Genomic DNA, 17439 nt, shown 5'->3' with positions numbered 1-17439 from the left:
TGAAGCCAATGAATTACAACCTTATCTTGTGTCTTTCTGATCTCAGAGTGTTCCCTTGGCGTTGATGTCCAAGCCGATGTGGTCCTCCTCGTCGACGGTTCCTACAGCATCGGTCTGGCTAACTTCGCCAAAGTGAGAGCGTTCCTGGAGGTGCTGGTTACCTCCTTCGACATCGGACCAGATAAAGTCCAGATCAGCTTGGTTCAGTACAGCAGGGACCCTCACACCGAATTCTACCTGAACACTCACCACGATCAGAGCGCCGTAGTGAAGGCGGTGAGATCGTTTCCGTATCGTGGCGGATCCACAAACACCGGCAGGGCGATGACTTACGTGAGAGAGAAGATCTTCCAGGCCAACAGAGGAGCGAGACCCAACGTTCCTCGAATAAACATCCTCATCACGGACGGGAAATCCTCCGACGCCTTCCACAATCCGGCCACCAAACTGAGGAACGCCGATGTGGAGATATTTGCGGTGGGCGTTAAAGATGCCGTGAGAGGCGAACTGGAGGCCATCGCCAACGAGCCGGCGGAGACACATGTTTACACCGTGGACGACTTTGATGCCTTCACGAGGATTTCCAAAGAGCTGACGCAGTCCATCTGCCTGAGGATCGAGCAAGAACTACGAAACATCATCCAAAGACGTAAGTACTGTTGCTTCAATACTCTATGCTGATGATACCATGCTTTCTACTCACGATGTTCAGAGCAATCTGCAGAGAAAGATTGGATCTATTCTGATGTCTTGTCATTTACTACTTATTTATGTTCTGGTTTTGATTCAGAAAATAATCATGTTGAAAGTAAATATCTTTGTCCTTGATGATAGCGCGCTTCACTCAACTTCTTTTGAGCAATGTGCAGAGAAGGATTGGATCTATTCTGATTTCTTATCATTGACTAAGTATTTATCGCATCATGTTCTGGTTCGATCAGAAAATAATCATGTTGAAAGCAAATACATTTGACTAGTATTTTAATTTATACTCTACGCTGATGAAACCACACTTTACTTCTTTTGAGCAATCTGCACAGAAAGATTTAATCGATTCTGTTTTCTTGTCATTGATGATTTATCTTTTCTATCAGTTACTGGTTTGATTCTGGTTTGAGGCAGAAAAGAAAGCAGAATCAGACTTTACTTTCAGTAACATTAGCCTGAAATATGTGTGCAAAAAAGGCATTTTGCGATTCTCTTTCGTCAAAAGGATAAACCAACGTAATAATCTGTGTATATCCGTTTTCTACTGGTTTAAACTGACGAGCCTAATGTCAGCTGTAAAGGTGGATGATATGAATTACATGGTTCCAGTTCTGCGCAGACATTACTTGTCTGTCATTTGTCACACTGGGCGAGGCAGCTGAGGCTCAGTCATGCAGTACAATCAAGTGTTTGGAGGATGATTGCAAGTTGTTTTACTCTTGTGTATCCATTGTTTGGAAGTGGGAATGGTTTACGCAATTGCATGCTCATACTTGGTTATCTTGCGTTGTTTATTCTGTGAAACAAGCTTGTTTTGCATTAACCGAAACGTTCAAACCTTAGAGCTCCAAGATATCAGATCAACCTCTTACTGTCCAAACAATTAAAATGTTCGCTAACTTTAAATATCAGTAAGAAGAACTTTTTCTAGTCATAGAAATCTCAAAGTTTTAACCGTTTTCATCATAATTATGTATTAAAAACAACATTAAGCTCTTTGATATTTACTTTAGTTTGTTTCTCAGCATATTTCATGAAACCTGATCAGCTGCAACCGTTTTTAGATAATAAGAAATGTACTTTATTTAATGTTTATGTGCTGTGAAGACTATTAAATACTTTTCATAAGTGCTGGGAATTTAAGTGTGAGAATGACCTGTTATGATTTAGAGCATTTGAAGTGATCAAACCAACATTTGAACAATTAATTACTGCCTCAGTCAGACGATACTCTGTGGAGGAGAATACAGAGCGGCACCAACACATGCTCACAGTTACTCTCAGGTCACATTTCCAAGAGTGACTTTCCTTTTTTTCCACCGAGCCCTCCCCCTCCTCTTCGCCTCATATGTTTAACACATGTCCGGCTTTTTGATCTTTCAAGGGCAGAGAGAGGTTCCTGCATGTGGAAGTATCACAACTGGGTCAAATAGTGCAGAGATTTCCTTGCTGCCCGTCACGTGTCCGTAAGCAACACTTTGAAATGCATCCTCCTCCGCGCTGAAGTCATTATCCAACCCCCGAACATCTGGTAGTCAAGAGTTCCTCACAAATGCACTTTTTAACCCACTTAGAGTCAAAACTATAAATGACTCTCCATGTAACTTCGCCAATAGGTCTGCCAGCAGAGTGTGACTCACACCAGCTTTGATTGCCGATTATATCATTCTTATATAATAATGACTTGTCAACAAAGAGACGTGTGCAGAAGCCAACATATGGATTTCACAGCAACCCCCCCCCCCCCCTCCTGTTGTTTGAGAGATGGAGCTGTCAGACGGCTTGTAGATTATTATACATCTTAATTAAATAGCATGTAGGTCAGCACGTCTTCCCCCTGGATTCCTTCATTTGCTTTCTCTCTTTGAAGGAAGTCTTGGTGGTTTTTCCACAGTTCAAACAGACTTTTAACCAAGATAAAGTGTTGGCTTCCATGACACAAAATAAATACTAGCTGAAGTCAACGCTGCTTTAAGAATGTTGTCCCTGCTGTCAGACAGCCCTGCGTGTCGGGGATATGAAACCATTATTTATCTTTTGTTTAAAACCACCAGACTCCTTTCACTAAAACAGTAATTGTACTTTACACCACACAGCTCTACCCGGTCTACTTTAAACAGAAACATCTCTGTTTTTTTCAATGGAGTCTGGAAGTTTTGCAGAGAGCATTGATTTTATATGAAGTACAAATCTGGTTTTTGGCTTGTTTATGGATACAGAAGACATCATTTAGTTGGCATTAAGATGTTAAATATTTGTCCTTAACTCATGTTGGTTTGGTTCTCTTGATTCCTAAACCATATATATCTCTAACATCACTGCGTACATTAAGATGTGCCATATCAACTCAACTAAAGCAAAGGATAATTCATGATGCTACTGTCTCTATAAAAAGTACCATCTTGATCACAAATAATTTCTTGATTTGCTTCATGGTGTTTTCAAAATGTATTTATTGGGTTTTCTAAAAGCACACTGTTCTTTAATTTGTATTTCTTTCATTAGTCAATTTATTGAACATGTTAGAAACAAAATTAATAATAATAATAATAATAAATATGTTAATAATTATAACAAAAATAAGCAAAAATTAAAAAAACGTGTAAGGTATAAACAAATACAAAAATATATTCTCAGTTTCCTTCATGTTCAAAAGGGGCAAGAAGAAGCTTAAACACGTTTCTGGTCCTCCTCTAGCGCACATTGTTCATGAAAATACAAGTTCAGGTCATCGTCATCAGCATCCGTGATATTTGAGTCATTGATTTAAACAAATCATTCCTTTGTACAAAGCAAACAAAAGCAAATACATTTTAAAACGACAAGAATTAGCAAGCATGAGTTCACATGTCCTGCTCAGAACCATTCAGGATTTGGTTTCTAATGAATTGCTTTAGTTTAGATTGCACAGTATTTCAGATCATCATTTCAGTTATTCCATAGATTAACACCTTTTGTTGTGACGAAATATAGTTTGGAATTTGTTCGTATGGGTGTTTTTTTGAATAAGCAGTTGAAATATTGCTGAATTGACCTTAATTTAAACCTTATAATCCCCCACTTTCTGCAGGCCTGACCCAGCCTCGGGACCTCTCGTTCTCTGAGGTCGGCTCCAGGAGTTTCAGAGCCGCCTGGGAAATGGACGCCACAGATGTCGAGTCCTACTTGGTCCGCTTCAGGCCGGAAAACGGAGACGACGGGCATTACGTTTCCATGTCCGTCCCCGGAGAAACTCTAACTGCTGTCCTCCCTCACCTCACCCCTCTCACCCGCTACGAAGTCAACGTTCAAGCTCAGTACGCCAAAGGGAACAGCCTTCCTGTGACCGGCTTTGAGACCACTTTAGAAGGTATGTAGACTTTTTTTTTAAGCTTGCAAATACTGTGGTGCATGTATCCTGAGTCCTAAAACCCAGAAATGAGTCAGCATTTTACCACTTCCTGTGTCTTGGTCTGGAAGTCAATGGTTTTTCTGAATGTGTTTTTGTTTGTTAGCCTGAAATAAGGTCTGTGGTTAACACAAGCTGAAGAGATTTTAATTCTACGACATAAAATACTTCAGTAAATACCCCACTGGCGGATTTAAAAACAGTGGTTGCTAACAAATGTCTAAATGAGACGACTAAAAGTTGTCTCCTTCAGCTTAGCGGTGGTGACGTGAAGTCATGTGACCGTGCTGTAGTTCCTTTATAGTCCCAACATTAGCGTCCTTTAGCTTAGCGGTGGTGACATGAAGTCATGTGACTGTGCTGTAGTTCCTTTATAGCCCAATGTTAGCCTCCTTTAGCTTAGCGGTGGTGACATGAAGTCAGGTGACCGTGCTGTAGTTCCTTTATAGCCCAATGTTAGCCGCCTTTAGCTTAGCGGTGGTGACGTGAAGTCATGTGACCGTGCTGTAGTTCCTTTATAGCCCAACATTAGCCACCTTTAGCTTAGCGGTGGTGACGTGAAGTCATATGACCGTGCTGTAGTTCCTTTATAGCCCAACATTAGCCTCCGTTAGCTTAGCGGTGGTGACGTGAAGTCATGTGACCGTGCTGTAGTTCCTTTATAGCCCAACATTAGCCTAGCATGGGCGATGTGAAGTCATGTAACCATAGTTTAGTTTATGGTATAGTTTTACTTTATAGCTTAACACTGCTACAAAAATTGATTAACATTGCACCAGCAGTAATGCTAATGTAATTCTTTAATATTTGTTGCAGAACGAGGCTCCGTGCAGAACCTGAGAGTTTCCGAAGAGACGACAGACAGCTTCAGAGTGTCATGGCAGCCGGCTCAAGGAGACGTCACTCGCTACAAATTGACGTACGAACCTGTAGGTGACGAGAGATCGAGGCTGGAGACGACCACCGCTGGCAGAGAGACGGCCATCGTGCTGCAGGAACTTCAGCCTAAAACCAAATACCGCGTCACCGTCACGCCTGAATACACATCCGGCTCCGGAGTGCCACTGGACACTGAAGGCACCACCAAAGAAGGTAAAGATAAAAATAAAAGAAGTACTTTATTGATCTGGTGGTTGTTTGCGTTGCAGCAGCATAAAAAGACATGGCATTATACATAAGAGAAGTTAAAAGACAATAAATACACAATCCAAAATGTAAACATCTCAAATAGAAATAAAATAGCATTCAAAAAGTAGACAATATACATTTTGAAAAACAAGTTTACATTAACAAAATATAAAGCAGGATATTATATATACATTATGTGTGTAAGGAATTCCAACTACTTTTGATTTTAATAAATGAAAAGACAACAGTATAAAACACGTCACCACCGCTAAGCTAAAGGTGGCTAATGTTGGGCTATAGAGGAACTACAGCACGGTCACATGACTTTACGTCACCACCGCTAAGCTAAAGGCAGCTAATGTTGGGCTATAAAGGAACTACAGCACGGTCACATGACTTTACGTCACCACCGCTAAGCTAAAGGTGGCTAATGTTGGGCTATAAATAAACTACAGCATGGTCACATGACTTCACATCACCACCGCTAAGCTAAAGGTGGCTAATGTTGGGCTATAAAGGAACTACAGCACGGTCACATGACTTCACGTCATCACCGCTAAGCTAAAGGTGGCTAATGTTGGGCTATAAAGGAAACTACAGCACGGTCACATGACTTCACCTCACCACCGCTAAGCTAAAGGTGGCTAATGTTGGGCTATAAAGGAACTACAGCACGGTCACATGACTTCACGTTATCACCGCTAAGCTAAAGGAGGCTAATGTTGGGCTATGTAGCCAATTTTAGGACTCATTTTGCACATTTCCTGTCTTTATTCAAGTGTTAGCAGTGATAACAGTTTGCCCATTGTCAATAAAGCTGCATTTTACGAAAATATGCTCCATGTTATTTCAGATCTTGACTCAATCATCACATATAATCTGTTTCTACTTTATCAAAAGCAATCCAGGTGTTGTTTATATCTCCATGGTGACGGAGCAAACAGTAACAGCTAGTAGCAAAAACAGTTCTACTTCACATGGAGCAGATTATTCAAACTATAAACAATAGTAAGAACAAAAATAAACTGGGCTCAGGGTCAGTGTGTGGTAATAACGGCAATGTGACAGACGCATGGTGAATGTGCTCCTCCTGTTCGCATTAACACGATCATGATGCATTATGGGAAATGTAGTGCATACACTCAAAATGTATAAAAGCTAAACAAGCAAGAGTAGGGAGGTCCGTTTACGCCAATGTGATAAAAAAAGGATAATGTTAGGCATTATAAAAAGGTATAAAGTATATCTAGAAACAACCTAATTTTTAATACATAGATAATATGTATTTTAGGAGAGAACAAACTGCTGTTTGAGACTATCTTTATTAAATTAAATAGGTCATAGTCCGAAGGAGTGGCAGACCGGGGTGGTGGTTCCCCTTTTTAAAAAGGGGGATCAGAGGGTGTGTGCCAATTACAGAGGCATCACACTACTCAGCCTCCCGGGAAATTTGACTCTAAGGTACTCGAAAGGAGGGTCAGGCCGATTGTCGAACCTCAGATTGAGGAGGAACAATGCGGATTCCGTCCTGGTCGTGGAACGACGGATCAGCTTTTTACTCTCGCAAGGATCCTGGAGGGGGCCTGGGAGTACGCTTATCCGGTCTACATGTGTTTTGTAGACTTGGAGAAGGCGTATGACCGAGTTCCCAGGGAGTTACTGTGGGAGGTGCTGCGGGAGTATGGGGTGAGGGGGTCTCTACTCAGGGCCATCCAATCTCTGTACTCCCAAAGCGAGAGCTGTGTCCGGGTCCTCGGCAGTAAGTCGGACCCATTTCCGGTGAGGGTTGGCCTCCGCCAGGGCTGCGCTTTGTCACCAATCCTGTTTGTAATATACATGGATCGGATTTCGAGGCGTAGTCAGTGGGGGAGGGGGTCTGCAGTTCGGTGGACTAAGGATTGCACCACTGCTCTTTGCAGATGATGTGGTTCTAATGGCTTCATCGGTCTGCGACCTTCAGCACTCACTGGATCGGTTCGCAACCGAGTGTGAAGCGGCTGGGATGAGGATCAGCACCTCCAAATCTGAGGCCATGGTTCTCAGCAGGAAACCGATGGACTGTCCACTTCAAGTAGGGAATGAGTCCTTACCCCAAGTGAAGGAGTTCAAGTATCTCGGGGTCTTGTTCTCGAGTGAGGGAACAATGGAGCGTGAGATGGGCCGGAGAATCGGAGCAGCGGGAGCGGTACTGCAGTCGCTTTACCGCACCGTTGTGACGAAAAGGGAGCTGAGTCAGAAGGCAAAGCTCTCTGTCTACCGGGCCATTTTCGTTCCTACCCTCACCTATGGTCATGAAGGATGGGTCATGACCGAAAGAACGAGATCGCGGATACAAGCGGCCGAGATGGGTTTTCTCCGCAGGGTGGCTGGTGTCTCCCTTAGGGATAAGGTGAGAAGTTCGGTCATCAGGGAGGGACTCGGAGTTGAGCCGCTCCTCCTTCGCGTCGAAAGGAGCCAGTTGAGGTGGTTCGGGCACCTAGTTAGGATGCCACCTGGGCGCCTCCCTAGGGAGGTGTTCCAGGCACGTCCAGCTGGGAAGAGACCAAGGGGTAGACCTAGGACCAGGTGGAGGGATTATATCTCTTCGCTGGCCTGGGAGCGCCTTGGGATCCCCCAGTCAGAGCTGGTTGATGTCGCCAGGGAAAAGAAAGTTTGGGGCTCTCTGCTGGAACTGCTACCCCCGAGACCCGACCACGGATAAGCGGGAGAAGATGGATGGATGGATGGAGGTCATAGTCCACATGGCTGACTGGCATTTCAATATTTCATGTTTTTCATGAGAAAAATGTAGAAATGTAGAAGTTTTCATCTTTTTTTTACTTGCGGAAATACAAAAGAAACACAATTTCTAACAAAAATAAATTCAAAATGTTGAGCTATGAATTAATTTTATGATTGTAGTGTAGCTAAAAATGTCCCAACAACAAGGTTCCTGTACATTATATTACATGTTCAGACACATTTATCCAAAGTGAGTTACAATAGGTGCAAAAACCATCAAGATACAGAACAACAAGAAACATACAGATATATTCATTTTAAATAATCCAAATCACTGGCCAAGATCCAGTCGAAACAGGTTTCACAAAATCTTTAAAACATTATTTCTTTGTGATGGAAATATAGTAAATGCCATGACTCCATAAACTCCAAAAGGTGGCGAGTCTTTGTTCCAAAACTACAAAAGATGTTGGGTCAGAAGTTTGATCTCTGAAACCTGAGCTGCTGGTTAGGTAATGGTTGAGTCACCGGTTCTGATCCACAACAGGTGCCTCTGTTTGTGCTTTGGGACAGTTCAAATTATGTCAAAAAAAACCTTTGAAATGATGGATGATGAAAACATTCTGGGTGCAAGCTGTGTTTCCATCTATCTGCGTCATTCAAAGACCCCGGTGGAAATTACTGCAGACGTCTTTCTGACATCTTGAGTGACTCTATTTGGCTTTTTTAAATGTCGTCATCTGCCATTTGGCGTTTGCTTTTCATTCCTACGTGGCCTGGGAGTGCCAGGACTCCAAACCTTTCTGACCTCCTCACTTTTTAGCGGTGTTAGTACAAGCTGCCACCCATCGTGCTTCAGATCTGCCTTACAGGGGAAGGAATGGAAAACAGACAGAAGCACAGCAAGCTGCCGGCCAAGATGTACTCGGTGGTCATAAACAATGAAGAACGAAGAGTAGGCAGGGGTGGGAAGTTACAAAGTACATTTACTCAGTACTTAAGTACAATTTGTAGGTACTTCAATTGAGTATTTCCATTTTAAGCTACTTTGTACTTTTCCTCCACTACATGTATTTAATCCCTTTAGTTACTTCACAGATGTGGATGGATGATGTGAAATCTAATCAAGTGTTAAATCAAACTTTAGTTCCACCTGGAGTAAATCCTCCAGCTACCCTGCAGTATACAAAGTACTTCAAACTAGCTGCACCTTCACCAGCTTTGAGAACACTTTCATGATCAATCATTATAAAACATATCATATATATTATTCTGAAATGGACCAATCTGCACAACGAATACTTTTACTGTATTTAGATGAGAATACTTTTCTACTTTCACTTGAGGAACATTTTGAATGCAGGACTTTTACTGTAACAGAGTATTCCTACACTCTGGTACTTTACTCAAGTACAAGATCTGAGTACTTCTACTTTTACTCAAGAACAAGATCTGAGTACTTCTACTTTTACTCAAGAACAAGATCTGAGTACTTCTACTTTTACTCAAGTACAAGATCTGAGTACTTTTACTCAAGTACAAGATCTGTGTACTTCTACTTTACTCAAGTACAAGATCTGAGTACTTCTACTTGTATTCAAATACAAGATCTGAGTACTTCTACTTTTACTACAAGATCTGAGTACTTCTACTTTTACTCAAGTACACGATCTGAGTACTTCTACTTTTACTCAAGAACAAGATCTGAGTACTTCTACTTTTACTCAAGTACAAGATCTGAGTACTTCTACTTTTACTCAAGTACAAGATCTGTGTACTTCTACTTTTACTCAAGTACAAGATCTGAGTACTTCTACTTGTATTCAAATACAAGATCTGAGTACTTCTACTTTTACTACAAGATCTGAGTACTTCTACTTTTACTCAAGTACAAGATCTGAGTACTTCTACTTGTATTCAAATACAAGATCTGAGTACTTCTACTTTTACTACAAGATCTGAGTACTTCTACTTTTACTCAAGTACACAATCTGAGTACTTCTTCCTCCTCTGAGCGTAGGAGTTTTCTCTTCTTGACTCTTGACAGGAGATATTATCTCCTGGAGGAAGTTGTTAGCTTCAGAGCGTCCGGGAGGAAGCATATTATCATCGACCTTGAGCCAAATAAACATTATATATTCCCGGCTTCCATGGCAACAGCATTTCTCCGAGTAGTGAGAGTTCTCCTCAGACAGGAGAACAGCTGCTAGTCGTCTGAGGTGGATTTTTTTTGGTGATGGTTTATAAAAAGAGGCAGTAGTATTAATCCCAGTTTGCACCTCTTTGACATGAAACACCCAGCTGGCTCTCAGATGGATTCATGGTTTTCCTTTCTCCCCATATAGGGCTTACGATATTGTTCCTATTACAATGTTTACTGTGCCATGACTGTATCTGAGAACTATGAATCGATGCAAGTCTTTTCCACGAGTCCTGCAGTGGCACAGAGGTTACAGCAGACGCTAGGAATCACTTCACACGTTTTCTGACAACTATTGGGGGAAATTAAGTGCATTTCACTTTAAATCCTTGACATTTTCATTACTAAGTAGGAAAAATACACAAAGGCCGATCCAACAATAAAACATCTCTCAGTAACACTCAGCACTAGGCGTTAACACCAGGGCAAATGAGTCACCCATTTATTTTAACAATTCTTTTCAAAGGGGAATTGTTTGAACTTGCCCTACTTACACTAAATCAGATCCTGGGAGCTTCCCAGTTTCTACTGTGCACAAACTGGAGCTCTCTGACTAACTCAGAGTCTCGTTCGAAGGCATTTCAGACGCTGGCAGCAGTCAAATACTAAAAGAAGACCACTACGTTATATCTTTTCCTATCAGTTTTTTTTCTACTTGATACATGCTTTCAAGGAAAAATGTGATAGAGAATTTACAAGGACATACGAATGTAGTTATACTTTACCAGTACAGTACGATTTAAGTTAGTGGAGCAACTGAGGGTTCAGAGTCTTGGTCAAGGACATTTAAGATCCATTATCCATTACGTCCTCTCTTTTACTATCAGTTTTCTTAATGGTAAATGTCATGGTTTCTAGGAACATTGTGACCAAGAATTTGCAAAGAAGTATGACTGTACTTATACTATTTTATTTATAAAACAAAAATGTAGTACAGTACGATTTAAGTAACGCTTCTTGTCCAAAACACAATCCCATCTCCGAAGAAGCGTTGTTGGTCACTTACAATGTGAGAATTGGAAAGCAAGTTTATACATGATCGTACGTTTTTGATTCTCTCAAAAAAGCAAGCTTAACATCAAGATCAAGAAATAAACACAAGAAAACTTTTCAATACCGATTCTCGTCATTTTCTGACCTTGTTTCCGTTCTTTCTATCCAAAGGTTCGCCTCAGGACCTGAGGATTGTTTATTTCTACTCTTTTAATGTGTTACTATGTGCAATGCCTAGTTTTATTTTATGCTGCTGCAACAAAAAAAAGTACATCTTATCTTATCTTATTTCTCTCAAGAAAGCAAGCTTAACATCAAGATCAAGAAATAAACACAAGAAAACCAGACTTTTCAATTCCGATTCTCTTCTCTGCTTCATTTTCTGACCTTGTTTCCTCTCCTTCCAGCCAGAGGTTCACCTCGAGACCTGAGGGTGTTCGAGGAGACCGTTTCCTCCATGAAGGTTTCCTGGGAGCCGGCTCCTGGAAGTGTTCAGCAGTACCGTGTTTCCTACCAACCCTCCGCCGGCGGTCCCAGGAAGGAGGTGACGGTGAAGGGAGACAACAGGGCGGCGCTCCTGAAGAACCTGCAGCCGGGGACCCAGTACGAGATCTCCGTCAGCGCCAGATACCCGTCAGGCACGAGCGACGCTCTGGAGGGACGAGGAACCACGCTAGAAGGTAAGAAAGTCCTTTCATGTTTTAAAGGTCCTCTATTATACTGTTTTCATCAATATATTACAGGTCTCAGATATATCCAGAGCCTGTCTCTGATTGGCTGAAACACCAAACAGATCATTGCAGCATTACCCATAATCCCCTCTGTTTCAGCATCAGAATCAAGATAGTTGCTGGAAGTCCCCACGGAGAATAACTTTGCGGTAGAACTATTCTTTATACATCCATGGGTACGACTTCAGATAGAAATGAACACATAATGAAATATGACCCCCGGTCTGATGACTGACAGGTCACAGAGCAATGGGGGCTATCTACCCTTACCCACAATACTCCTCTTTGCTCTTCTCTCTGTGAGGAGCAGCAAGCTGTCAGAACTAAGTGAAAAACAAACAATGGCATCAAATATCATTAATATGTCGGGTAGTAATACATTTATTTATTTTCTTCTCAGAGTACCAGAATGCGTAGTTATATGTTAGTATTTCTAAACATCTCCTGGGGGAGAATCCCCCCAGACCCCCTGCTGGGGTTGGGTTTTCAGCATGTGTGCCTTTTTATGGGATACAGTTCAGCTTTGATTCCATCATCTCATTAAACCTTTTTAAAAGCATTCTTCAGTTCTGTGAAGGGATATCAGGGATATTTGCTCTGCACTTCACTTTCATTAATATCGTATGCTGGAAAGCGTATATAAATTACAGCACGATGTTTTGTTGAATAGATTTGAGTGGTTCAAAATTTCGGGTCACGATTTATTGACAAAGGAAAAAGTGGGTCCCGAGGCCTGACCAGTGGAGAACCACTGCTCTAGGAGGAGTTTCAGGTGATAAGGGGGGGGGGGGTTACCTTGCTTGCTGATTGGCTAATGGTTACACAAGACAACACATCGTTATGACATCATAAAGTGCCAAAATCTGATCAGCTCATTTTCAGACAGGTTTTTATAGAAATGGATCAAAAAGAGAGAGAATCTTTCAGAGTCTCTTTAAAACGAGGCCCTTTGTTCAGATATCATCTCTTTCGAGCAGAAAGGCGCTGACGGAGTCTGAAACTCCTCCTCCAATTTCTACAGTGATGCGTTTCAGAAAAACCAAGCCAGAGTTAGTGTTCAGCTGAGAGTCCCATATCCTCCCTTTATTAGCTCTGGCTTGGTCTCCACAAACTCCTGATAAACACTTTTTGCTCTTTAGCTGCTAAACTTACTTTCTTTACCAGCCGGTCTCTGTGTATGGCTGCTGTTTGGTAATGAGACTAAACCAGACCTTAAATGTGCAGCAAAACCAAAACATGCTCGGTATAACTTGCTAGTCCTCCCGTCAGGAACATATTCATTTTATACAGAAATTGCTTTTCTCTCTAGCTGCTAAATACTTCACTTTCTTCACCAGCTTGTCTCTTAAAACCTGGCTGATGAGCAGGAAGTATCTTTAGGGTTTATTAGAGGTTGTTTGCTGCTGGAAACACTGTGACTGTGACTGAAGCAAAACTAGGAGCTAAAAGAGGCTTAAAAACTCAGTACATTACATGTTACTTGTTAGACGCTTTTATCCAAAGAGACTTACATCCTCAACACTGTGGACGATCCCCACAGGAGCACTTTGGGGTGAAGCGTCTCAGGGACACAACGACATGCTGACTGCAGTGGGGTTTGAACCTGTGACCCCCTGACTCCAACACTAACGCACTGATCCACTGCGCCACACGCCTCCCTCCCAGTAGAGCTCACATATTGGTTGCTAATCTTAAGCAACAATTTCCCTGCATGTGGAGTCATTTACCGTAATTTTCGGACTATAACCTGCATATAAGCCGCAGCAGCTAAATTGAATGATGTGTACATATATAAGCCGCACTGGACGATAAGCCGCAGGTGTTTTAAGGTTTAATTACCGTATGTAAGGGTTCGTGCACAGAGGGGATTGTCGGGAAAGAGATGGCTGTTTGAGGAAGCTCCCATTTATTAACATTTCAACAAACAAGTTGCATATTTGCATAACGTATTCAAGTGTTACCATTTAGTGCAATAGTAGCTACAGAACATGTACTGTGCTGTGTAAACTGTACTGTATCACATAGCGTTTCAGACACACACACTTTTCAACTTTCAAACTTAAACGGCGCGCTCCCAGCGCACGTACCGGCAGTGATCTACAGCAGTGGTTTTCAACCAGTGGTACGGGGACCACCAGTGCACTTCCTTTGCACAAACTGTCTCGCTCTCGTAATGTCTGTCTGTCTTGCTCTCGTTCTGTCTCTCGTACCACTCTCGGTTCCACTTTTACTTTGGCGCGCTACCTGTCTCACTCTTTTCCGGGCTCCGGCTTTTCCTGCTGGAGCCCGCCGCTTAAAGGTGGGGGGCGCGGACCGGACATAGAGCCCATAGAGTTAAAGGTGGTGGACTGTAACCTGTAAAATCCATAGATTTAGGAGGTCCCCTAGTGGCCGTTAGCTGTACAAATCCATAGATTAGCCGCACCGTTATATAAAACGCAGGGTCGAAAAATGGGGAAAAAGGCGCGGCTTATAGTCCGAAAATGACGGTAATTCATTATTGTTGCATGATTATTCCAGGCTTGAAGGAACAGATTCTGTATTTCTTTCTTAATCAAGATGCATCTCTGCAGAAAGTGTGAGTTTATGACCTCGAAAGCACAGCAACACTTTCCAAAACCTATTAAAAGGATGAGTAATGCACGTTCTACCAGATACAGTGAATACACACAGAGTTATCTGACTGTTACATCTAACATCTGTCAACGCAGCGAACGCAGACACGTAGAATAAAGTCTGGTCATTCTGAAGCTAGTTATTATTTCTGGCACGCAGCTGAGACCCGCTGATGCCACGGATTAAGGGGTTTTCTTTCTGCTTTTCTGCTATGGCTGCAACAAGCACAGCTAATGTCTGAGGTTTGCTCTAATTGCTATGAATAAGTCCTGGAATCTACAAAAGCCGGCTTGTAAAAACAAACAGGGCAAACATTCGATGCAGGTTAATGTTTGAACGTGGCTTTCTTTTTGATGTAACTCTCAATGCCCAGAGAGGCTTATTGTTACAGGAGAGGACTAATAAACACAGAAGAAGAAGAAGAAGGCAAAGAGAGGAAGGACATGAAAGATGTCGTTTTGAAAAAGGCGTGATGTGAAATATAATCCATTTCTTTACCATCTGGGCCCTATTTTCTTAGCTTTTGTCTGTCCTTCCTGCACACCAATTGGGTTAAGATCATTCTGCCTTAATCTTTGCAAACATCATTCCTGTCACACGGACCCCTGCAGCTAAGCTGTAGCATCTCTGGATAATGTCTGGAGGAACAGCACACTTTCTGCACATTTGGTCATGAAATTGAGTTTCTTGACCTTTCTCTTCGCCATTGGATAAGATAAAGCTTTATTGTCTCCCTTAGGAGAAATGTGTCTTGATCATCGAGATAATACACATAAAACATTCAGGTCAATCAGTCATAGATACAGAACAGAGATCACCGATCACATGGCAAAGAAACAAACAAGAAGCATACAGGTACAGAACTTTCCCTATTGCACCTAGTGTCCGTCAAATTGCACACATCCCTATTGTGTCCATACCTATTTACCCATAATGCACTTCCCCTATTTAACCTTCTCGATTGCACAAACTACTCTGTGAAACATGCACCTCCCAACAACTCCTAACAGCATAATCACAATTGTTCCTGACTGTTCAGCAGCTTGATCGACAGCGGAACAAAGGAAAACTTATACCTGTTCAATTGACCTGGGGGGTTGGTTTTCTTCAGGCTTCATACTAGTCGTGATAAACACCAATGCTGTGTTTCAAATCGTGTACTTCTTGTACTTACATGTGCTGTTTTGAGTGTGTCCCAAGCAAAACGCTCTTTTGGTACCGCATGCAGCTCTTAGATTGAAGAAACGCTGAGCAGTTTTCATACTAGCCACCTCGGCTACATAATGTTAGCAATAGTGGTTTCCCGGGTCTCACAGCACCATAAATAACATGTACACATGCATTTCTTACACGATCTAATTCATAAACTAGTGGCAAAAAGAAGCTACCGTTAATTTTAGAGAGCATTCTGTAATGATCTGCACTTGCTATTTGATTAATTGAACACAGTCATGATTTGGTGCGATGGTCTCCGAACCCCAAAGGACTAAAGTATGGACCAAGAAGGGCGAGAGGTGCTGGTTCAGGATCGCTTAAAAGTGACGATTAAAAACAAGAAGGTTTGATTCAAATCCCATCCATCATATCAGTGATGCAGTAAAAGGGCTAACGATGCTATCATGTTAGACCTAACCCTCTTATGATGAGGTGTACAAACTACGGCCCGGGGGCCAAATGCGGCCCTCACGTCCCACAAATGAAACTTGTGCTTGTACTTCTTAAACATATATGTAAACATATATTACACAGTATTCATGTGTTAATAATCACACTTTTCAAATAAATTAAGTCAGTTGAAACATTTTCAAACAAATCTTAGTTCACTATGGGGGAATTCAGGTCCATCTTAAAGGACAGAGAACACGACACCATTGGTAGATGTGAGTGCTCGTATATCCTAAAATCGTTTTAAATGTTGCCAGTTTTGAATGATTTTTAATAGTTTGTGTTACTTCGCATATTGACTGGCTAATGTGCCATTTTATTTGTGTTTTACAGCTGTATTTGTCTGCCTGTCTTGTCTGTGTTTTATCTGTTGTAACTTCGTTCATGCTGCCCTTCTTGGCCAGGTCGCTCTTGGAAAAGAGATTTTAATCTCAACGAGTCTTTTACCTGGTTAAATAAACAATATATATAGTTGATAACAAAAAAGCCCAATAACTTAATGACATAACAAGCTTGAAATACACCCTTCATATTTCCCCTTATTATAATCAATCTGAAGCTCCTGTATCACTCGTATATGTTTTTGTACGTGGCCCTCGGTGACGGTTGCTCACTGCCTCTCACACAGCGGAGAGCTTTTTAAGGCACAGACAGTGAGAGTAAAAGTAGAAGTGGACACATCAGCAGGTAGAGATGAGACCCAGCAAGACCGGACAGGAATGCAGCTCAGAGTCGGGAGGACTGACTCATTCCTATTTCTGTCTTCCTGTGTTTATGTCTCCGTCTCCATGTGTCTGTTTCTCACCTGATGTCTTTCCCATCTACCCTCCTATTTTTACTAATTCCTCTCTTGCCCCGTCTCTTAATTTCTTGTCTCTCTTTCTTAGATTTTCCTTCCAGCTTGTAAAGGCTTGCCTCAAATTTAATAGTGTTGTCCACGTGCATTCAAAACCTCCTCTGTGTCCTTTTTCCCAATTGCTTCAGATTGTTCCCTACTGGCACAGGACAGGGCATTTTTGTTCCACCGTGTTGCGTTCATGGTCCAGTTCTGCATTGTGTTGCAAATGCCTCCAGACATACCTTTGTTTCTCTCACATACTGGGCTGAACCGGTGGAAAACTGCCCTGATACTGTACCGTTATTAAACTCCAGTGAGCTCACACTTTCTTATTGTAAAAGCCTTTACTGTACAGTAGGAGCACATATGAAGGTGTGTCTGGGCACAAGGGGATTTCTGTTTACGACCGAATCAGAGTTAAAATGGAAAACTCTCCCACGTGCCAAAAAAA

General features: G+C 42.0%; 1 protein-coding gene across 1 annotated transcript in view; it reads left to right on the top strand.

Annotated features, from left to right (window-relative positions):
• LOC117546947 (collagen alpha-1(XII) chain-like) overlaps positions 1 to 17439 on the top strand; it is a gene marked incomplete at its 3' end in the record, with an annotated part of 155703 nt that overhangs the window by 20311 nt on the left and 117953 nt on the right. Inside the window, 4 exon segments of the mRNA XM_034217385.1 lie at positions 47 to 649; positions 3779 to 4057; positions 4913 to 5188; positions 11546 to 11818. Of these exon segments, the coding sequence (XP_034073276.1) occupies positions 47 to 649; positions 3779 to 4057; positions 4913 to 5188; positions 11546 to 11818 (1431 nt within the window).

The sequence above is a fragment of the Gymnodraco acuticeps genome, unplaced genomic scaffold (assembly GCF_902827175.1).
Source record: "Gymnodraco acuticeps unplaced genomic scaffold, fGymAcu1.1, whole genome shotgun sequence".
Lineage (NCBI taxonomy): Eukaryota > Metazoa > Chordata > Actinopteri > Perciformes > Bathydraconidae > Gymnodraco > Gymnodraco acuticeps.
Note: the sequence above shows the minus strand (reverse complement) of the source record. Positions and strands in the feature narration are given on the sequence as shown.